The sequence below is a fragment of the Syngnathus floridae genome, chromosome 4, assembly GCF_059516105.1.
Source record: "Syngnathus floridae isolate MCC-2025c chromosome 4, RoL_Sflo_1.0, whole genome shotgun sequence".
Taxonomy (NCBI): domain Eukaryota; kingdom Metazoa; phylum Chordata; class Actinopteri; order Syngnathiformes; family Syngnathidae; genus Syngnathus; species Syngnathus floridae.
The window spans coordinates 6,391,413-6,415,000 of NC_142416.1; the positions used below are offsets into that span (position 1 = coordinate 6,391,413).

The 23,588-nt window shown below is 44.3% G+C and overlaps 1 protein-coding gene and 1 long non-coding RNA gene across 2 annotated transcripts in view; one reads left to right on the forward strand and one right to left on the reverse strand.

Moving 5' to 3' along the window:
- patl1 (PAT1 homolog 1, processing body mRNA decay factor) overlaps nt 1–23,588 on the reverse strand; it is a 78,455-nt gene that overhangs the window by 35,906 nt on the left and 18,961 nt on the right. Inside the window, exons 8-13 of the mRNA XM_088372467.1 lie at nt 23,067–23,168; nt 15,290–15,376; nt 13,146–13,366; nt 12,901–13,045; nt 11,866–11,983; nt 4,341–4,438 (exon numbers count right to left, since the gene is read on the reverse strand). Of these exons, the coding sequence (XP_088228593.1) occupies nt 4,341–4,438; nt 11,866–11,983; nt 12,901–13,045; nt 13,146–13,366; nt 15,290–15,376; nt 23,067–23,168 (771 nt within the window). The remainder of the gene's footprint in view (nt 1–4,340; nt 4,439–11,865; nt 11,984–12,900; nt 13,046–13,145; nt 13,367–15,289; nt 15,377–23,066; nt 23,169–23,588) is intronic.
- Nucleotides 1,469–2,324, forward strand: LOC148398638 (uncharacterized). Its single transcript, XR_015858015.1, has 3 exons — nt 1,469–1,577; nt 1,903–1,960; nt 2,096–2,324. It is a non-coding gene; the product is annotated as an uncharacterized LOC148398638 (long non-coding RNA).

Here is a 23,588-nt window from a genome sequence, read left to right on the forward strand (position 1 = left end):
AATGCAACAATTAATACATGTATGTGAAGTTGATGACAGCCAGAAAAAGAAACTTGAAAACGTGAAAAAATAACTTTCTTTGTCAAAGGGAACATCATCAACATTTTTTACAACAATTCAAACAATGTATCACTGCAATGTGTAGAACACAGCATGCGGGAAGATTTTAGTGTTTACTGATGCTGCTTTCACTCCACTTCCCAGGTCATTATAGATCTCCCAGGCATATGCAGTCCTCCTGCAGTATGCCACATAATGGCCAAGAGAATCCTGGGTCAGTCCTGGTTCAAAGCCAATGACAGCTCTTAAAGTAAATGTCTTCTCTTTTAGCTCCAGACTGGAGGGAAATTCAAGCAAGGCAACTTCCTTGCAACTGCTACCAAGGTCAGTGCCAATCCACACAAACTCTCCCAGATTGTAGCTGTGAGTGACATTACCTGAACACAGAGCCTTGCCTGCACTGTCGTCCTGTGTTTCGAATGAAGACGGACACTAGGAAGGGTTTTCTATTGGCCTGAGGCAGAGAGAGTCAGGAAGACTGAGTCTCTCTTCAGCAGCAGTCTGAAGAGAAGCCATGCCACAGGTCTGCAGGACAGCAATGTTTACACAAACAAATGAAACTTGCCTCGTTACTTGTTGGCTTAAACTGCAGTACTGTGAGGAGCATTGTTTTATCAAATGAACACTTGGGACATTCCTCATTGCGCTCTCAATTACAGTGGAGATGTGGCATTGTGCATCAATTTGGAGGGCACCAGAGATCAGGAGGACAGGTTTGAATATTTGCCCCAGCAGTTCTGCCCTCTGTGAGTATACCTGTTGGTTCACACCCTGTGTTGTGACGGTTTTCACCAGGTGGAGGAATTGGTTCCCATGTTCATAGTTCAGAACAGTCTTTTCAAATGAAAAACTTTCACAGAAAGAACAGCATAAGCATTGCAAGACAGAATCAAATGCACAGGTATTGAGCACAAACACTTTTGATGTGCGAAGTTTAACAGGCTGTTGATGATTCCCGTTTTTCAACAATGGTACCTTGACTTCTTTCCAGCCCACTCGTGTATCAATATGCAGCCATTCAGGACAAGGAGAAAGATGTGACGTGATCTTTCTTTTCTTCGGTGGGACCGCTAAACCTCTCCAGTTTTCAACTGCACTGTCAGTAGATGCATCTGGCTCCGCTTCTTCAGGATGAGATTTTTTTTCCCTTTTGTTTACTACTTCAGTTTGAGAAGTACTGCAGACGTTGTCAGGCTCTTTGACAGTCGTGGCATCACACTCATCCTTTTCACTTTTTTGTTTTGCAAAGCAAATCCGCATGTTTCCTTCAATGAAGGAAAGATGACGAGCAACAAACCGGTCCACACGCATGGGTAGGCTTTCATGCTTGAAAAGGCCTTTTTTTATGTTTTTGAACTCTGCTTCAACAGCTGCGGAACTTGCAGTGATGCTGGTGCTTTTGAAGAGAGGGACCATTATTGCTGTCCAGAGTGACAAGTAACTTCCAAGTCCTGTTATTTGGGGAATAATCTCAGGGAGGAAGTGGATGTTGTCTCTATCCCCATCAGCCATGGCAAGTGACCTGCTCTCCTCACATATTTCTGTCACCCACTGCCATTAGTCTGGATGTGTTGGTTTAATGCATCACCTGGTTCTTGTCCCTCATCTTCCTCATCTGAAATGGGGACAAATTCCTCCGCGATTTGCGCTCTCAAGTATTTCTTGCACTTTTCTGATGGAATAGGGGCTCCAGAACTGTCATTACCCTCTGTCTCACTCAGTGCCACTATGGTGATAGCACGGAGAAGTTCTTTTGCATGTTGCAAACATTGTGACTTAAGAAGCTGTGCAATTGACCTGACAAAGAAATCCTTAACACGAGGTCTTTTGTTTTTCAGGCAGTCCCATCGGCAGATCATCTTAATACAGTGTGCTACATCTACCCTGACAAAACATCGAGGTAGATGTCCAGGCTGATTCCCGTGTGAAATGTTAAAGCACTCATTGATGTAGCTCTTCAAATCAGGATAAGGGGTAAAAGCTTTGACTAGAGCTCCAAGAATCGCCAGCGAAAAGTCACTTACTGCTTCTTTAGGAACAGATGCACCTGCATGGATCCATTCCTTCAGCCACTGTGTGATAGCATTAATATCATGCTTCTCTGACAACATCTGCACGACTGGGACACTGGAGCTGGTATGCCCTGTCATAACACCCTGATACAGGAAGATATGGCCAGACATGCCATTCGGCCTCATCAGTTTTTTAACTATTGAGCCCGTTGCATCAACACATAATATTGGGTTTGATTTCTTTAAGCTCTTGTACATATGCATTTGTGTTTGACTCCAATAGTGACAGAAAAACTTGTCAAGTCCAATGTCTGATGCTGTCACTGTGAGGTGCACTGTATTTCAACATCTGCAATGATAAGATTGGATTTTTGTCACCTAATGGCAAATAATTTTTCTCTTGCTTTGCCTTGCGCAGGGTGGCCAAATTTGGCAGGTGGCTTGGCTCAGGGACTCCGAAGGTCATCAGTTTATTTGCCTGTGATGCTCGCCATACATGTGGTTCCATCCTGCCCTCACAAAGTTCCTTGGCTACCTGGACACGCAACTGTCCAGATAGAAACCGTTTTGAGCTACCAGTGTGTAGAGAGTCATCACTGTTCTTAATGAAACCCTGTTGCGATATGTCTTACCGGCCTGCAGAGGTCACTTTGCATGGTAATTAGTTGGATAATACATGTGTAAGAATTGAAGAGTTATGATGTCAAGTGAAAATTTGTTAGAATAAAATACATGACACGGGGTTAATGAAGATGTATGATTATAATCATGCAAACAAATTTGTTTTGCGGCACAATCAATTGGTACCATTTTGGGTTCATTTGGAGGTTACGTCATCGCTAGAAATTAAATGCCTAATATATCCGAAACGGAAGCAGCACAAACGAAACTTTTTGCAGCACAAACCAGCACAGACGAAGCCCAAACGAACGGCACTATTTTATTTTGGGTCCATTTGGAAGTAAATACGGGGGCGGAGCTACGTGATGTCATCGCTATTAAATAAATGTGTAATATCTACGAAACGGAGGCAGCACAAACGAAAGTTTTTGCTGCACAAACCAGCACAAACGAAGCACAAACGAAAGGTACCAATTTGGGTCCATTTGGAGAAAAAGGGGGGGCCAAGTTCACGGTGACGTCATCGCTAGAAATTAAATGTCTAATATCTCCGAAACGGAAGCAGCACAAACGAAACTTTTTGCTGCACAAACCAGCACAAACGAAGCACAAACGAACGGTACCAATTTGGGTCCATTTGGAGAAAAAGGGGGGGCCAAGTTCACGGTGACGTCATCGCTAGAAATTAAATGCCCAATATCTCCGAAACGGAAGCAGCACAAACGAAACTTTTTGCTGCACAAACCAGCACAAACGAAGCACAAACGAACGGTACCAATTTGGGTCCATTTGGAGAAAAAGGGGGGGCCAAGTTCACGGTGACGTCATCGCTAGAAATTAAATGCCTAATATCTCCGAAACGGAAGCAGCACAAACGAAACTTTTTGCTGCACAAACCAGCACAAACGAACGGTACCATTTTGGGTCCATTTGGAGAAAAAGGGGGGGCTCGATGACGTCATTGCTAAAAAATAAATGTGTAATATCTCCGAAACGAAAGCAGCACAAACGAAAATTTTTGCTGCACAAACCAGCACAAACGAAGCACAAACGGACGGTACCATTTTGGGTCCATTTGGGGGGAAAGGGGGGACTGGGTGAACTCTGGATGACCTATAAAATAATCGTTCATAACTAAAAAACCATAGCAGCACAAACGATGATTTTTGCTGCATAAACCGGCACAAACGAAGCACAAACGAATCGGACTATTTTCCTTAAATTTTGCGAGGTTGGGGGGGCCAACTTCACGCAGGTCCCATTGCCTCCCTGCTTGGCACTCAGCATTAAGGGTTGGAATTGGGGGGTTAGATCACCAAATGATTCCCGAGCGCGGCACCGCTACTGCTCCCCTCTCCCCCAGGGGATGGATTAAAATTACACGGGGATGGGTGAAATGCAGAGTACAAATTACACCACACCCAGATGTGTGTGTGAGACGATCATTGGGACTTTAACTTGCTGGCTAGAGAGATGCCAGTCTGTGAGATTTTGAGCACGAGTGTGCATCTAACCTATATGACACTTTTGAAAAAAATATTTCCACCCTGGGAAAACAAGCAAAGGTTCTTCGTGTAGTTCTGACAATTCAAAACAATGTAATCATTGATAAAAGAAAACCGCACAGACACGCTGTATGAAACGTACCTCATCATCTGAGCGCGTAGTGACAACTGCATCAATCATTTTGCGTGGATTGTTGACACTAGAAACTGTCAGTTTACCCAAAGAGCCTGCAAATTGAACTGTGAGAAAAGAACAATGAATCAGGGATGAGAATAGCAAATGTGAAAAAACACTGAAAAGTAGCCGGGGGTCTAAGGGGCCGACCGGGGTTCTGGGGGGCCGTGTGTGTCCCCCCCCGTAAAATTTGTCTATCACCTAATCGTGTCACAAAAAAGGTTGGGGAACGCTGCTCTAGTGTGGCTTATTTATGATTTAATTTGAACTATTTTATTTAAAATCTCATATCAGCAGTCTTCACACATAAAAACACTCAATAAAACACATGGAATCAAAAACTTGTTTTCGATCGTGTGTACCACTCCGTTCCGAAGTCCCGTTGTCCGAATCAAAGCTTTTAACTACGGAGTTGCTCTTCCTTTACTGATGACCTCCTGCTTCGACCGAAAATCCACAGTTGAAAATCGTTTGGATATGTAATCCTCCATTATAAAACGAAATGTAAAAACGGAAAAAGAAAAAAAAAACGAATGTAAATCGAAACAAATGGACTGCTCCTCAGTTGTTCACTGTAAATTTGAACTGGAGATCTCTTATTCTACAGGTAGGTGCATGAAGCATCCCGGGATCACTAGCACCCCCTGCCATAAGGCTGGAGAACCTTTTTTCGTATCCTCCGTAAGATCTCTTTTCAAAGCCGTTTTGTTCATGTAAAGAAACACGACGTTACAGACAGATGACAAAAAACACTAGATATTATATTCATCAGCTTAAGTACGGAAATTAGTTAATATAGCCACAGTGTTTGAACACTTAAACAGCGACATAGAGACAGACAGCAGTTCAGTCTAACTGCATAGCCTGTCAACATAGGCAGCCGTGTGATTACGCAATCCTCAGAGGAGGCAAGGCAGGAAGTTGGCTCCTCTGAGCGAATCGTCTTCGGTTTTAAAATAACTATAAAAATTCAGCGATTTTGGCTCAAAATGATACAAAACTACTGAAATTAAAAGGAAAATGACTATAATACAAACAATTGAATTTGTTTTTCCCCTTTTCATGATGGCAGGGGAGGCCTCCTCAGACCACACGTCCCTAATATATAAATATCATTGAAGATTTATTCTTTAACGAGATCATGATAATATCATAACAATAGCGTAACATTAGCTTACATGTAACATCAAGTAACTTTCAAAACCCACATGCTTGAAAAAGTAAAAAAGTACCGTAATTGCCGGACTATAAACCGCACCGGATTATAAACCGCACCAGCTAAAATTCAGGGATATTTCAGTTTTTTTTCCTACATAAGCCGCACCGGACTATAAGCCGCACGTGCACGCGAGTTTTTTGCAAAGAAAGACAGTACATAGAAAGCCTTTTTAACGTTTTAATAACATACTTGAACATGTCTTTCTAAACATGGCCTGTGACGCAGCAGTAGTACCGCAGCAACGCGGAAGTGAGCACGCGAGTTATTAGCAAAGAAAGACTGGACACAGAATTTTTTTTTAAAGCTTTAATAACATACCTTAACATTTCTTTCCAAACACTGCCTGTGACGCGGCAGCAACACGGTAGCACAGCACTAACAGGGCTGGTTAAAAAAAAAACATACCAGTAAAAGTAAAAAAAGAGCCGTCTTCATCTTCCTCCTGTGCACTGAAACCATCGAAGTCTTCCTCCTTAGTGTCCGATTGGAATAGCGTTAGATATCCTTCGCCTCACACTTTCTCAGTCTCTCTTTCGTCGTCGCTTTTATGCATTTCTTCGAGTGTGAAGAGGGTCTGTTCATGCTAATCTTATTCATGCATGAAGCGCTAAATTACATTAAACTAGCGAGCGACACGTATAGCTTAAAAGCGGCATCATATGCATTTCTTTTGTCCCCCATAATGACAGTTTGTGTATAAAAGCTTCCTGTCTTTGTGTGAGCGCGGGTGTGTGCGTGATGCGCGAGACGATCAAAACACAAACTAGCACGTCTTCTTCGGCGCATTATCTCTTCTTCGTCTGTCTCGCTCTTGCTTCCTGCTAGAGCGCCCCCTGGAGACCGGAGGCCGTAAAAATCCATAAGTACGCTCCAGAGTAGACACAAGATAATGTCATCAACATCGACTGCCTTTGGCTTAAAAGCGGCATCATATGCATTTCTTTTGTCCCCCATGATGACGGTTTGTGTATTAAGGCTTCCTTTCAGTAATGTCCGTCTTGATCGCGTTCTGCATGATGCGCAAAATGTAAACACAAACTAGTGCGTCTTCGGCGCATTATCTCTTCTTTGCCTGTCTCGCTCTTGCTTCCTGCTAGAGCGCCCCCTGGAGGCCGGAGGCCGTAAAAATCCATAAGTACGCCGCGCCGCCGTTTAAGGTTCAAAGTAACCTTCTGAATAAAATGCATTAAAAGTTCACATTCATTACAACTTGTTTTTGGTGAGCAAAATGTCAGAAGAATTGAATTTAAATGCTGATTGATTGGGTTTTAATACAATGCAGATGGTCCAAAAAGCGCCACTGCTTTGTGTAATCTCTGAGTGACATGGCAGAGTAAGAGAAAGGGTTTAGAGCACAGGTGTCAAACTCTAGGCCCGGGCTCAGATACGGCCTGCCACATCATTCTATGTGGCCCGCGAAGACAAATTGTGCATCAAACTCGTGTGTCATTACTAAGAATTGCAAATTATCTTCACTTTTAATATCTTTTTTTTTAAATATTTGACCAGTTTTTACTCGTCTGATTTGAAAAAGAGTTATTTGTCAGTTTGTTTTGTAGCTTTTACTGTATATAATAGTGTTAAGAGTAAAAGTGATCAAGTCATCACAAAAATCACGAAAAAAATCGTATATAAGCCGCACCTGACTATAAGCTGCAGGGTCAAACATTTTGGAAAAAAGTCGCGGCTTATAGTCCAGAAATTACAGTACCTTTGTGTTTTTTTTTGTTTCAATGTGCTCCTTAATGTTCCTAGCGCCGCGACCTCCATAGCTGATCATGTCTTGACAGAGAATACACAAAACCTTCCCCGGGACATCTACTTTACGGATATGTTCCGTCAGACACGTGGTTACGGACTGTTGTACAATGACGCTGCACTCGAGCCATGCCCATCTGAAAGAGTTATTGATCCCGTTCGACTTGTCTATTTCCCTGGCACGATCCTTGTCTTTTTTCTCTAAAACATTTGCCATGCTGGCGAAAACCTTTGCTGATTAAATGAGTAGGCAAATGATGTGACGAAAGTAGCGCCAAAATGCTGACGAAAATATGGTGGATGTTGTCGCAATACTGCTGTCAGCCGCTCCCCCCCATATATATAAAAACAATTTTCTCAATGGATCTACACGATTCACGAAAGCCACCTCATCTGGCTCCTCTCAACGTGGAGGAGCAGCGGCTATACTCTGAGTTTCTCCTGGATGACCGAGCTTCTCACCTTATCTCTAAGGGAGAGCCCGGACACCCTGCGGAGGAAACTCATTTCGGCCGCTTGTATCCGGGATTTCGTTCTTTAGGTCACAACCCATAGCCCGTGACTATAGGTGAGGGTAGGCGCTTAGATGAACCAGTAAATTGAGAGCTGTCAGCTCTCTCTTCACCACGACGGACCGGTACAGAGTTCGCATTACTGCCGACACTGCACCGATCCGCCTGTCAATCTCGCGCTCTATCCTGCCTTCACTCGTGAGCAAGACCCCAAGATACTTGAACTCCTCCACTTGGGGCAGGATTTTATCCCCAATCTGGAGAGGGCATTCCACCCTTTTCCGAACGAGGACCATGGACTCGGATTTGGTAGTGCTGACCCTCATCCCGACCGCTTCACACTCTGCTGCGAACCGCTCCAGTGAGAGCTGGAGATCACGGCCTGAAGAAGCCAACAGCACCACGTCGTCTGCAAAAAGCAGAGACGCGATGCTGAGGTCCCCAAACCGGACCCCCTCAATGCCTCGGCTGCGCCTAGAAATTCTGTCCATAAAAATTCTGAACAGAATCGGTGACAAAGGGCAGCCTTGGCGGAGTCCAACCCTCACTGGGAACGAATCCGTCTTACTGCCGGAAATACGGACCAAACTCTGGCATCGGTGATACAGGGACCGAACCGCCCTTATTAGTTGGTTCAGCACCCCGTACTCCCGAAGCACCCTCCACAGAACCTCCCGAGGTCCCCCTTCTTAAAGAGGGGAACCACCACCCCAGTCTGCCCATCCAGAGGCACTGTCCCAATGTCCACGCAATGTGGTAGAGGCGTGTCAGCCATGACAGCCCCACAACATCCAGAGCCTTTAAGAACTCTGGGCGGATCTCATCCACCCCCAGGGCCTTGCCACCGAGGAGTTTTTTAACTACCTCAGTGACTTCGACCCCAGAGATTGGAGAGTCCACCTCAGGGTCTCCAGCGCTGCTTCCACAATGGTGGAATTGAGGATGTCTTCGAAGTATTCTCCCCATCGGCTCACGACGTCCCGAGTCGAGGTCAGCAGCACGCTATCCCCACTGTAAACAGTGTTGACGTTGCACTGCTTCCCCCTCCTGAGACGCCGGATGGTGGACCAGAATTTCCTCGAAGCCGTCCGAAAGCCAATCTCCATGTTCTCGCCAAACTCCTCCCATGCCCAGGTTTTTGCCTCAGTAATCGCCGAAGCCGCGTTCCCCATGGCCATCCAGTAGCTGTCAGCTGTCTCCGGAGTGCCGCAGGCCAAAACGTCCCGATAGGACTCCTTCTTCAGCTTGACAGCATCCCTCACCGCCGGTGTGCACCAGCGAGTTCAGGGATTGCCGCCACGATAGGCACCAACGACTTTACAGCCACAGCTCCGGTCGGCCGCCTCAACAATGGAGGCGCGGAACATGGTCCACTCGGACTAAATGTCCCCTGCCTCCCCCGGGACGTGGGAAAAGCCCTGCCGGAGGTGGGAGTTGAAGCTCTTCCTGACAGGAGATTCTGCCTGACGTTGCCAGACCTTCACAGAGCATTTGGGTCTGCCAGGTCGGACCGGCATCTTCCCCCACCATCGGAGCCAACCCACCACCAGGTGGTGATCAGTTGACAGCTCCGTCCCTCCCTTTGCCCGAGTATCCAAAACATACGGCGGCAAATCCGATGACACGACTACAGTCGATCATCGAACTGTGGCCTAGGGTGTCCTGGTGCCAAGTGCACACATGGACGCCCTTATGTTCGAACATGGTGTTCATTATAGAAAATCTGTCACTTCACTGGTTTCTTTTATATCAAACAAGTTGTTTTAGGTTCATTACCTGACATGTTTCGGCGGTTTCTTCCGCCTTCATCAGAGTGTCACAGATGTGATAGCAAGCGGGGCCCGAGGACCATCAACAGGGATGAGGGAGCCTATATGCTCTCTACAACCTGGAACAGCATTCTGGAGAGGTGAAGGGACAGCAGAGGGCGTGACTCACCTGTCAAATCTGACAGGTGAGCCACGCCTTCATCCATCAGCTGATAAAGACGCGTCACTATCACATCTGTGACACTCTGATGAAGGCGGAAGAAACCGCCGAAACATGTCAGGTAATGAACCTAAAACAACTTGTTTGATATAAAAGAAACCAGTGAAGTGATTAAAAAAAAGGAAAAACAAGATGAACTTAGTACAATTATAGAAAATGTGTGTCGAGCACAGAAGTCCAATAATAGAACACCGTTCGGGTTCAGATCGGGGGGGCCGTTCCTCCCAATCACGCTCTTCCAGGTCTCACTGTCATTGCCCACGTGAGCATTGAAGTCACCCAGTAGAACTATGGAGTGCCCAGAAGGAGCGCTCTCCAGCACTTCCTCCAGGGACCCCAAGAAGGGTGAGTACTCTGAGCTGCTGTTTGGTGCATAGACACAAACAACAGTCAGAACCCGTCCCACCACCCGAAGGCAGAAGGAGGCTACCCTCTCGTTCACCTGGGTGAACCCCAATGTGTAAGCGCCCAGCTGTGGGGCAATAAGTATACCCACACCTGCTCGACGCCTCTCACCATGGGCAAATCCAGAGTGAAAGAGAGTCCAGCCCCTCTCGAGAGGGCTAGTACCGGAACCCAAACTGTGTGTGGAGGCAAGTCCGACTATGTCTAGTTGGAACTTTTCTGCCTCACACACCAGTTCGGGCTCTTTTCCAGCCAGAGAGGTGACATTCCATGTCCCAAGAGCCAGCTTCTGCAGCCGGGAATCGTACCGCCAAGGTTCCTGCCTTTGGCCGCCGCCCAGGTCACAATGCACCCGACCCCTTTGGCCCCTCCCACAGGTGGTGAGCCCATGGAAAGGGGGACCCACGTTTCCTTTTCGGGCTGTGCCCGGCCGGGCCCCATGGGCAAAGGCCGGCCACCAGATGCTCGCCTTTGAGCCCCACCTCCAGGCCTGGCTCCAGAGGGGGGCCCCGGTGACCTGCGTCCGGGCGAGGGAAATCTGAGTCCATATATGCTGTTCTTCAGAAGGGGCTTTTTGAGCCGTGCTTTGTCTGGCCCCTCACCTAGGACCCTTTTGCCATGGGTGACCCTACCAGGGGCATGAAGCCCCAGACAACATGGCTCCTAGGATCATTGGGACACGCAAACCCCTCCACCACGGTAAGATGATGACTTCCGTCTAAGTTAACAAGTGGAAATGATGTGATGAAAGTAGTGCCAAAATGCTGCTGAAAATAAAGCGGATGTTGTCGCATCACTGCTGCCAGTGAGTTAGGTTTACAGAAGCAAGACGATTTCCGTACTCACAGCTTAACTAATTTTGCCTTGAGATGCGCCAAAAGATGCCGTCGCGGCAAGCGGGCAAATGCTCGCGAGTCGCCGAGGCTAACGTTGCCCGGCCAGATGGCCGGCCGCTTCCACACCACCCCTATATAAAAAAAAAAAAAATTCTCAACGGGTTCACACGATTCACGAAAATGATACTTTCGACGGAAAAAAAACACGGAAATCCGCGGATCCGTGGAAAATTCTCATCCCTGATTAATAGAGCCCATTATTATGTTTATAAGGTACTATAAGCTGGAGTGTACATAACAGACATGTTTTCCAACATCTTTTGAATTGTGAACCAAACCCCGAACCTTTTTGTCGTGTGTTGAGGAGTCTTCTTAAGTATAATCTAAATTTTAATATTTAATTCTCAGGTATTACCTTTATTTTGACCCAAATTTAACATCTAAAATAGAAGGTTGCCTTGAAAGTAAAAAAATATAAATTTTAAAGGAGAGATTACTAGTCAAAAAAAAAATCCTAATCGAATCAAAGTCAACTCTTGTGAATTGAAATCAAATCGAATCAGGAAAATAGAATCAATACCCAGCCCTTGTCTTATGCGAACAAACTACATTTGGCAAGAGTAATTAAATGAATTAAAATGGTAACTGCTTTGCCTTTTATTGTCTGCCCAAAGCTGCCGGAAAAAAAGTCATCCTGATGCACTGGGGAAGTAGTGTGGGAGTGCACCTGCAGGACAGGAATCTGTTCAGGTTCTGCAAGTGTCTGAATTTACCTGGTCTGTAGGTGTGTTCAATCTTGGCAATTTGTGGAGTGATGAGCTTCGTAGTGTGCTCTTTTTTACTGCTGTCTCTCTCTTTTTCCTGACGCTTTTCCATCTTTTCATAGTAGTGCTGTATAACAATATAATGATGGATTATAACCATAGAATAATAACATAAATTACAGCACAATTTGATTAGCCAGGATTTAAATCAAATTGAAATGCATATATGAGTCTCTGTGCATTTTCATAATGGAATCCCAGAGGTTGAACACAATCTAATCCAGTTTGACCTTTTTATTGTTCTAGATTTTTTATATTCTTATTGTAGGAGTAGAAGGAAATAATTACAATTTTAGAGCAACAATTAATGGATAATTATTTTCGATAATCAATGAATAATTTGGATAGTTTTCTAATTCAAAATTGTCCAAATGCCCTGAACTCTCAAGTTCTCAACATTATTCAATTTATGTAGTTCTCTATGAAAGCAGCCCAAAAATATTTGTGTTAAATCACAATTAAAAAAAAATGCTTTTACTTTGGAAAACCATTTTGTTACAAATTATACAAGTAACTGAATCGTAATTAATTCACGTCAATTTGAAATAATGAAGTAATAAAATTTTTAAATAACTGCATGAAAATTAAAACATTTAAATAATTAGATTCACTGATTAATCAACAACATTTTAATCAGTTGTCAAAATTGTTAGTTGCAGGCCTTTTGTTATCATGCTTACTGAAGTGAGCTCTCATGAGATATAAGTTTTTGCGTGTCGCATAAGCACCACATTCTTTTGGGAAAGCTGTCGCAAAAAAGCCACAAAGCCACACCGAACTGAGGTACATCTCACAATATGATGTTCTCTGTGACACCGCACAACATCACTCCAATTGCTAATATTTTGTGTGACTTTAGACGCATATGTTACAAGAAAATGTAATCAAGTTATACTGTAAAACTTCAGAGGCTCCATTGCATGGACAAAGTGACATGTCAAAGTTTCAACATGAAATACACAGCCATATAACATTCTAACAAACCTGATAATAGTAGTCATCCAGGAAAGGGTCAGTACTTTGAAGTTGCATCATTTGGATTTTAGTGACCCATTCCTTCTCTTTCTGAGTCATCAGGTTACTGTATGGGTCCCTGCTGCGCCAGTCCCCTCCTGTTCTGCTTCGCTCTCTTCAGGGTAAAAAAAATGGTACAAATGACATTGGTTTTATGAGAAGGCTCAGCTCTTGCATTGTTAAAAGCACATAATAAACGACGGATGATCACATACCCGCTCCTGTTTTGCATGCGCTGGGTTAGTATGCGCCGATGTTGAGGATGGAGATGAGTGGCGTTGTGCCTGATGGGTGGCATGTGGTTAGGATGACCATGAGGATGCGGCGGCCCCATTCGATGACCGAGTGTAGGGTGCGGGCCACTGAAAAATGGTCTGAAACCACCACCAGCTGGTAACAAAGGAGGCACTGGACCACCACGAGGAACTCCTGCCACCTAGAAAGAGAAGAATGTGTGATATAAATAATGTCATACATACAGGACAGTACATACAGTATCCAGTGTCCAAATCCAGTTGTGGAGGGCAGCTATCCTGCATGTTTTAGATGCTTCCTGCCTCAAAAGCACCTGATCCAAATGATCAGGATTGTTATCAGGCTTCTGCAGAGCATTTGACTCAGGTGGAAGAAGGAAACATCTAAAACATGTAGTATAGCAGCCGTCGGGAGCTGGATTTAGACATCCCTGCAATACATGCGCACAGTTGCAAGAAAAAAAACACGTTTGGAATTAATAGGAATTTTGAAATTGGTTATGTAATACAATCTGATCTTCATTTTCTCATTACAACAAATCGTGTTTTCTTCCTCATAAGAAACAATCATACATTTCCATCAATGTTCCCTCTAATTCTTCATGCTTCGGAGCATTCGCACAAACTCCTTGAGCATCCCTCGGACCATGGTGAGCAACATCAGACATGCACATGATGAGTAAACCAGTATCCCATCTGTCCAAAACGTCAGATCCTAACAGGTTATATGATATAACTGTTACAAAAAATTCAAACCACCTCTATATCAAAACAGAACAAATAATTGAAGAGGTTTGTAGCTTTCATAAAAAATAAGGCCAAGTTTGTTCATTTCTAGTCACTTGACCATCTGAAACGTGCGGCCTCATTTAAGGGTTTCGTAAACTACGGCCACGTTTGGAATTTCTGAATAGAGTGCCTGAATCTGAGTGTCACCTGCAGCGTCATGTCTGCAGTGAGTGTGATTGTATGTGTCAATGTATGTTTTGAACTATAGTAGAAAATCTGTTTGCACCCTTGGTCGCACTAGTGAAACCGTAAGGGAAGTGGGAATGTGTGGAGTGTCCTGTTCGTGAATTAAACTGGGGTGGAAATGAAGGAATGAGTGTAGAAATGCCATGTGTGTGCGTGGTGACTGAGATTGTGAGAAAAGTGTGAAATTGCTCAGCATGCGTTTTAGAAGGAACATAGGTTTCCATGTTTTTACTGAACATTACAATGCAGGATGTAAAAAGTGTATGATCCACTGGATTTAGGTGAGTATCCTGGTAGCAATGACCTCAACCTAAGGTTTTTTGAAGTTGAGACCTGCACAATGGTCCGAATGAATTCTGGAACATTTTTTTTTACAGAACAGTTTTAGTAAACAATATTCTTGGGATGCCAGTGTAAATTGCTCTCTTGGGGTCAAATTGGGTTGAGGTCAGGAGTCTGACCAGGGCATTCCATAATTTACTTCTACCCATTGGGTGAATGTCATTTCACATCGTCCAACCTAGACAGATGGTGTCGTAAAGGAAAAAGTATTGGTACAGTTGGGAATTCCTGTTTCCAGGAACTGAAAGAGCAAAGCAGTCCCAAATCATGAAGCCCCCTCTACCATACCTCACAATTAGGAAAGGTTTTGATGGTGGTGTGCATTGTATATATTCCTGACTGAAAATGACATCACAGTGACAAGGGCTCAACGTGTAAATGTCACATGACCAAACCCAGAGCTGTACGAATGAGTAAGCCCCAATATCTCCACAAAGATGTGAAAGATGCATTGCCAGTTGTGAAGAAAACTCTAGATTTCGGCTGTTGCTGCTGGGGATTGACCAGGCAGTAGGTTTCAATATTCTTTTCCCACTTAATAAATAAAATGGCCAAATAAAAATGCAGCATTTTATCATTACTTGGATAGTGTTTGTCAAATCATTTCATTATTTTAATTATCTTAAATGTTTAAATGGGACACTGCAGAAAACTAAGAATTAGAGAAGGGGAAATACTTATCCACAGCGCTCTATGTATGTGCAGTCTGTCTGTAAATTTGAACGTCGGATAATTCAAAAACTTGTCTGTAAACAGATTATTATTTTTACTGTGGCTGTACCACTGACCTGAGAGTTGAGGAGCTGGGCCCGTTGAATCTGTGACAGCATCGGGCCGACTCCTGGAGGAAATGGTCCACGACACAGTGGCGAGTTCTTGTGGGGGAGAGGGCAAAAATTAAATAAAAATCTAATTTATAATGGAAAGTTTTGATGATGATAGAACTTTATTCATCCCACAGCAGGGAAATTTACTTGTCACAGCAGTGTACAAGAGTGCAAGAATACAAGTGGCAAATTCAAAAAAGGATAAATAACAGACAAGGACAAAGACAAGTGCCACTAGTAGCGGTAGAGACGAAACGCAATTTATCAGGCGCCACGCATGTCTGACAGCAGTGGGAATGAAGGACCTGCGGAATCTTTCCTTCCTACACCGTGGGTGAAATAGTCTGCTGCTAAAGGAGCTGCTCAGGGACCGCACAATGTCATGGACATGGACATTTTCAGTGACAAATGAAACAAAATAAGGAAATATTTTGTTTTGTTGATATGAATATCACAGTGATGAGAATGGCAAATGTGAAAAAACACTGAAAAGTAGCCGGGGGTGTGGAGGGCCGACCGGGGGTCCGTATTTTTCGGACTAAAAGTCGCTCCAGAGTACAAGTCGCAATCAGCCATAAAATGCACCATAAAGGGGAAAAAAACATAAGTCGCACCGGAGTTTAAGTCACATTTTGGGGGAAATTTATTTGACAAAATCCAACACCAAGAACAGAGGTGAACCAGCAACAACAGGCTAAACGATACGGTATGCTAACGTGACATAAACACAAACGAAGAGCTGAGAACGGGCCTGATGTAACATTAACACTTATTCAAATAACTATAACATAAATAACACCTTTATCAAACTATCTGCGTCACTCCAACTCATTAAAGCCATCGATCAAGTTCGTCCTCCTTTATGTAAACAAGTCTGACGTTTACATATATATATATATACATATATATATATACATATATATATATATATATATATATATATATATATATATATATATACATGTATATATATATATATATATATGTATATATATATATATATATATATATATATATATATATATATATATACATATATATACATATATATACATACACTACCGTTCAAAAGTTTGGGGTCACATTGAAATTTCCTTATTTTTGAAGGAAAAGCACTGTACTTTTCAATGAAGGTAATTTTAAACTAGTCTTAACTTTAAAGAAATACACTCTATACATTGCTAATGTGGTAAATGACTATTCTAGCTGCAAATGTCTGGTTTTTGGTGCAATATCTACATAGGTGAGGCCCATTTCCAGCAACTATCACTCCAGTGTTCTAATTGTACAATGTGTTTGCTCATTGGCTCAGAAGGCTAATTGATGATTAGAAAACCCTTGTGCAATCATGTTCACACATCTGAAAACAGTTTAGCTCGGTACAGAAGCTACAAAACTGACCTTCTTGTGAGCAGATTGAGTTTCTGGAGCATCACATTTGTGGGGTCAATTAAACGCTCAAAATGGCCAGAAAAAGAGAACTTTCATCTGAAACTCGACAGTCTATTCTTGTTCTTAGAAATGAAGGCTATTCCATGCGAGAAATTGCTAAGAAATTGAAGATTTCCTACAACGGTGTGTACTACTCCCTTCAGAAGACAGCACAAACAGGCTCCAACCAGAGTCGAAAAAGAAGTGGGAGGCCGCGTTGCACAACTGAGCAAGAAGATAAGTACATTAGAGTCTCAAGTTTGAGAAACAGACGCCTCACAGGTCCCCAACGGGCATCTTCATTAAATAGTACCCGCAAAACACCAGTGTCAACATCTATAGTGAAGAGGCGGCTGCAGGATTCTGGGTTTCAGGGCAGAGTGGCAAAGAAAAAGCCATATCTGAGACTGGCCAACAAAAGAAAAAGATTAAGATGGGCAAAAGAACACAGACATTGGACAGAGGAAGACTGGAAAAAAGTGTTGTGGACGGATGAATCGAAGTTTGAGGTGTTTGGATCACAACAAAGAACGTTTGTGAGACGCAGAACAAATGAAAAGATGCTGGAAGAATGCCTGACGCCCTCTGTTAAGCATGGAGGAGGTAATGTGATGGTCTGGGGTTGCTTTGGTGCTGGTAAGGTGGGAGATTTGTACAGGGTAAAAGGGATTCTGAATAAGGAAGGCTATCACTCCATTTTGCAACGCCATGCCATACCCAGTGGACAGCGCATGATTGGAGCCAATTTCATCCTACAACAGGACAATGAGCCCAAACACACCTCCAAATTGTGCGAGAACTATTTAGAGCAGAAGCAGGCAGCTGGTATTCTATCGGTAATGGAGTGGCCAGCGCAGTCACCAGATCTGAACCCCATTGAGCTGTTGTGGGAGCAGCTTGACCGTATGGTACGCAAGAAGTGCCCATCCAACCAATCCAACTTGTGGGAGCTGCTTCTGGAAGCGTGGGGTGCAATTTCTCCAGATTACCTCAACAAATTAACAGCTAGAATGCCAAAGGTCTGCAATGCCGTAATTGCTGCAAATGGAGGATTCTTTGACGAAACCAAAGTTTGATGTAAAAAAAATCTTATTTCAAATACAAATCATTATTTCTAACCTTGTCAATGTCTTAACTCTATTTTCTATTCATTTCACAACATTTGGTGGTGAATAAGTGTGACTTTTCATGGAAAACACAAAATTGTTTGGGTGACCCCAAACTTTTGAACGGTAGTGTGTGTATATATATATATATATATATATATATATATATATATATATATATATATATATATATATATATCAGATTTATTCTTTAACGATATGACAATATCATGACAGTAGCGTAACATTAGCTTACATGTAACATCATGTTACTTTCTAAACCCACATGCTTGTAAAAGTAAAAAAGTACCTACCTCCAGTTCAAAGTCAAAATCAAAGTCAAAGTCAGCTTTATTGTCAATTTCTCCACATGCCAAAGACACACAAAGAAACCGAAATTTCGTTCCCCCCTATCCCACGGTGACAAGACATGGCTCACAACAGACAAACAAGTAAACAAGTATAACAAAAGCGTGCTGAATAAATAATGAATAAATAACACAACAATAAATAAATAAATAAATAAGAGGAGCAAAAAAAAAAAGGAGCAAGTGCACGTACAGCAGACATTCCCGAAAATAGCGCAACAGTGCCGCACGCTACGCAGAAGGGGGTAGCGAGTTCAGGGCCCTAACAGCCTGGAGAAAGAAGCTGTTGGCGAGTCTGGTGGTGCGGGAGTGCAGGCTCATGTACCTCTTCCCAGAGGGCAGAAGGTCAAACAAAGAGTGAGCCGGGTGACTCACATCTCTGGCAATCGAGGTTGCCTTGCGGGCGAGATGGGAGGTGTAAATGTCCTTCAGGGAGGGGAGCGAAGCACCAATAATCTTACCAGCCGTATTCACTATGCGCTGCAGGGCCTTCAAGTTTTGTTCAGTGCAGTTACCACCCCAGACAGCGATGCAACTGGTGAGGACGCTCTCAATGGTGCCACGGTAGAATGTAGACAGGACTGCCTGAGGAGCACATGCACGCCTGAGCTTCCGCAGGAAGTACAGGCGGCGCTGAGCTTTCTTTGCCAGTGACGAGGTGTTTGCGGACCAGGAGAGGTCCTCACTGATGTGCACCCCCAGGAACTTGGTGCAGCTCACCCTCTCCACCACAGCACCGTCGATGATCAGCGGCAGGTGTGTTGTGTGACCCTTCCGGAAGTCAACAATGATTTCCTTGGTCTTATTGACGTTCAGCAGGAGGTTGTTGTCCCTGCACCACGTGGTCAGAAGGTCAACTTCCGACCTGTACCGAGTCTCGTCGCCCTTCGTGATGAGACCCACCAGAGTCGTGTCGTCAGCAAACTTCACTATGCGGTTGTCGCTGTAGGTCGCAGTGCAGTCATGCGTCAGCAGGGTGAAGAGCAATGGACTGAGCACGCAGCCCTGGGGGGCCCCCGTGCTCAGCGTGATGCTGGCGGAGATTTTGTCGCCAACACGCACCACCTGAGGCCTCTGACAGAGGAAGTCCAGTAGCCAGTTGCAGAGGGAGGTACTGAGGCCCAGCTCGTCGAGTTTGCAGATGAGTCGCTGTGGCACAATGGTGTTGAAGGCAGAGCTGAAGTCCACAAACAGCAACCTCACATATGAGTCCTTTCTCTACAGGTGGGTGAGGGCCGAGTGGAGGGCAGAGCAGATGGCATCCTCAGAGGACCGCTTGGCACGGTACGCAAACTGGAAAGGGTCAATGGTGGGATAGAGAACGGACTTGATGTGCTCCATGACAAGCCGCTCAAAGCACTTCATGATGATGGGCGTCAGTGCCACGGAGCGGTAGTCATTGAAGCAGGACGGTGCAGGTTTCTTCGGCACAGGAACGATGGTGGCAGCCTTGAAACACGAGGGGACGATGGCCTGCTGCAGGGAAACGTTAAAGATGTCCGTGAAGACACCCGACAGCTCCCTAGCGCAGTCCTTCGGCCCTCGACCCGAGATGTTGTCAGGGCCCGCCGCCTTACGGGTGTCAATAGCGGCAAGCGCCCTCCTCACACCGTCGGCAGAGAGGCGCAGGGGCTGCTCGTGTGTGGGGGGGGAGTGGTCTTCAGCGGGCAAGTGCTGTTCTGGGCGTCGAAGCGAGCAAAGAAGCGGTTCAGATCGTTCAGCAGACGGACGTCGCCCTCACAGCTCCTCGGCGCGGGCTTGTAGTCCGTGATGGTCTGAATGCCCCGCCAAAGGGTACGTGCGTCCTTGCTGTCCTTGAAGTGGGTGGAGACCTTGCACAAGAACGCCTTCTTCGCTTCTTTGATGCCTCGGGACAGGTCGGCCCTCGCTGTCCTCAAGCCAGCCTCATCCCCCGCTCTGAAAGCCTTGTCCCTGGCCCTCAACAGTCTGAGGACAGCCCCCGTCAGCCACGGCTTCCAGTTCGTGCGAGTGACGACGGATTTCGAGCAAGTCACATCATCGATGCACTTCGTGATGTAAGAGGTAACAGAGTCAGTATACTCCTCTATGTCCGTCCAATCGTTGTAGGTGGCTGCCTGCTTAAACAAGTCCCAGTCAGTGGTGTCGAAGCAATCACGAAGTGCATCGGAGGCACCCTCAGGCCACACCCGAACCCGCCTCGGAACCGGCCTGGATGCCTTTACCAATTGTCTGTATGCGGGCAAAAGCAAAACGGTGAGATGGTCAGAAAGCCCCAGATGGGGGAGGGGGGTGGCTTTGAAAGCTCCCTTTTGCGCCGAGTAGACTAGGTCCAGGAAGCTGTCTCCACGTGTCATATTTTGACAGAAAATACACAAAACCTTCTCCGGGACCTCTACTTTACGGATATGTTCCGTCAGGCACGTGGTTACGGACTGTGTTCCGAGTTGTACAATGACGCTGCTCTAGAGCCATGCCCATCTGAAGCAGTTCTTGATCCCGTTTAGCTTGTCTATTTCCCTGGCACGATCCTCATGCTGGCGAAAACTTTTGCTGAGTAGGCCCTAGATCTATCTAACTAAATAACTCATCTATAAGTGATGAAAACCCATCCCAAATTTACATTGTGGTGGTGTAAAAACACGAGTTCTCCGTGTAAGTTAACAAGTAGAAATGATGTGACAAAAGTAGCGCCAAAATGCTGCTGAAAATAAGGCGGATGTTGTCGCATCACTGCTGCCAGTGAGTTAGGTATACTGAAGCAAGCCGATTCTGTACTCACAGCTGCGGTGGGAGGGCGGGCGAATGCTCGTGAGTCGCGGAGGCTCACGTTGCCCGACCAGCCGGCCGGCCGCTTCCCTAACCTTAACCCCCCCCTTATTTTGACCATATGATCATTTTTATGCATATTTTCCAACTCCATGCTGTATAAGCTTGAATGCTTACTCAATACAAGCACATCAAGTGATGTGTATTTGTGTTATGAGGGGTGGTGGAGGGTGGTGGGGCCTCAGCAGATCAACACCCAATATAACAGCGCATAATTTTTAGGCAGCTTGTATTCCTCAGGCAAAATGGGGCAAAAAAGAGATTTAAGTGACTGAAAAGTCAAAAATTGTAAAAAGTCTTTCAAAGGAATGCAGCACTCTTGAAACCGCTAAGATAATGGGGTGTGACCTCCGAACCATCAAACATTTCATTGCAAATAGTCAATTTTCCTAAAAAGCCAGAATCTCACTTTTACTCTCTTAAAGATTCAAGTTTAAGGTTTATTAACATTTTGGTTGACTGAGAGCACTGTAGTTGTTCAAAAACAAAATTAATCCTCAAAAATACAGTTTGCCTAATAATTCTCCACTGTATATTTTTTCCATGGCATCAAAACTATGAATGAACACGTGGTGTTATGTAGTTCACAAAAACAAAAAGGTGAAATAATTGAAAACATGCTTTATATTCTAGTTTCGTAAAAAATAGCCACCCTTTGCTCTGGTTACTGCCCCGCACACTCTTGGCATTTGATCGATGGGCTTCAAAAGGTAGTCACTTGAAATGTTTTTTCAAAAGTCTTGAAGAAGTTCCCAATGGTGCTGAGCACTTGTTGGCCCCTTTGCTTCCACTCTGTGGTCCAGCTCACCCCAAACCATCTGATTGGGGTTCAGGTCCAGTAAATGTTAGAGGCCAGGTCATCTGTCGCAGGAATCTCTTCTACTTGTTGCCTCTCTCATGGTCAAGTAGGGGCTACTTGACCCTGAAGGCCAGATTCAAGCAGTCTCCTTTTAACAGTTGTTCTAGAAATGGGTCTGCCACTAGAACTCTGCATGGCATTCATCTGGTCTATGATCTGAGCTGCGGTTAACTTTCAATTTCTAAGGCTGGTGACTCAGGTGAAGCCTAGGTTGGTCCTCATCTGTTTCAGTTTCATTGTCACGCTTGATAGTTTTTGTGACTCTACATGGGGACACATTTAAAGTTTTTGCAGTTCTCCGACTGATCTTCATTTCTTTAAGTAATGACGGCTATTTATATTTGTTTAGTTAGCTGATTGGTTTTGCCATAATTTGAATTTGAATAGTTGTCCAATGGGGCTGTCGATCGGCTGTGTATTAACCTGACTTCTGCACAAAAAACTGATGCTCCCAACCCAATTGATGAAGCAAGAAATTCCATTAATTAACCCTGATCAGGCACACTGCGTGGTGAAAATTTCAGGTGACAACCTCTTAAAGCTCGTTGAGAGAATGGCAAGAGTGTGTAAAGAAGCAAAAGGTAGCTATTTTGAAGAAACTAAAATACAAAACATGTTTTCAGTTATTTCACCTTTTTTTTGTTAAGTATGCACATCTGCATGAGTTATTCAAGGTTTTGATGCCTTCAGTCAGAATCTACATGTAAATAGTCCTGAAATAATGCATTGAATGAGCATCGACTGAAGCTTTTGGCCTGTACTGTGTGTCATCAGATTGAATTTGAAAACCAATTATGTTGGGATTATTTATCAATTGCTTTACCGTTTCTCCCCTGAAAATTTCTCAATAGATTTGCACTTACGTCGAAAGTGGTTATTTTTGGTCTGAAAAAGTTGGAAATCTGCCGATCGGAAGAAAATCTTCATCTCTGTCATCAATATTGCAGTTGTGTAATAGGAAATAAATAGCAAAATCTATCCAATTTTATCTATCTCAGAAGGTGGCCATTTTGCCATATATTGTCAACTGAAAATGACATCAATGATTGACCATATCGAAAGATACTTGAAATAAAGTGACTCACACTGATGCAAGAAATTAGATGATGTAATACAAAAGCAATGTGGCATTGATACCCATCAAAGAAGGTAGGGAAAAAACTCACAGCAAAATTGAGCAGAGTGTTGGGTGACAGACGTTCAGGGAAAGGAGGAGGGTATCTGTGCTGGATTGGGGCTCTCACATGAACTGCTGTAGGATGATGAATCTTCATACACACAAACACAGTAACAAACAGAAGAAGAAAACAGTTTTAGTGTGGATAAAACAGAGTAGCTATTAGTGGTGCAACGGAACGTCTTGATCGGTAATCTGTAACGGACCACCAATCAGGGTTTGGCCAGCACATGGTTGGTGAAAAAAAATCTGTTAACGTGAAGGAAACATTAGCAGTCCAGAGAGCAGAGGAATTTGAAAACTCTCGTGGATCATGCAAGTCAGGTATCACCAAATGTGGCGCCCGCAGCCCCCAAAGGACCACTTCAATAGCTCACGGGCCTGTTCGCTGACCATTGACATGCATCTGTTTTTTTTTTGTCATGTTAACTGTTCTAAAACAGTTGCCAGCAATCTGCGTTATTTTTTTTTTGTTGCTATTCTTATTGAATCACACTTGTATTGATCTAAA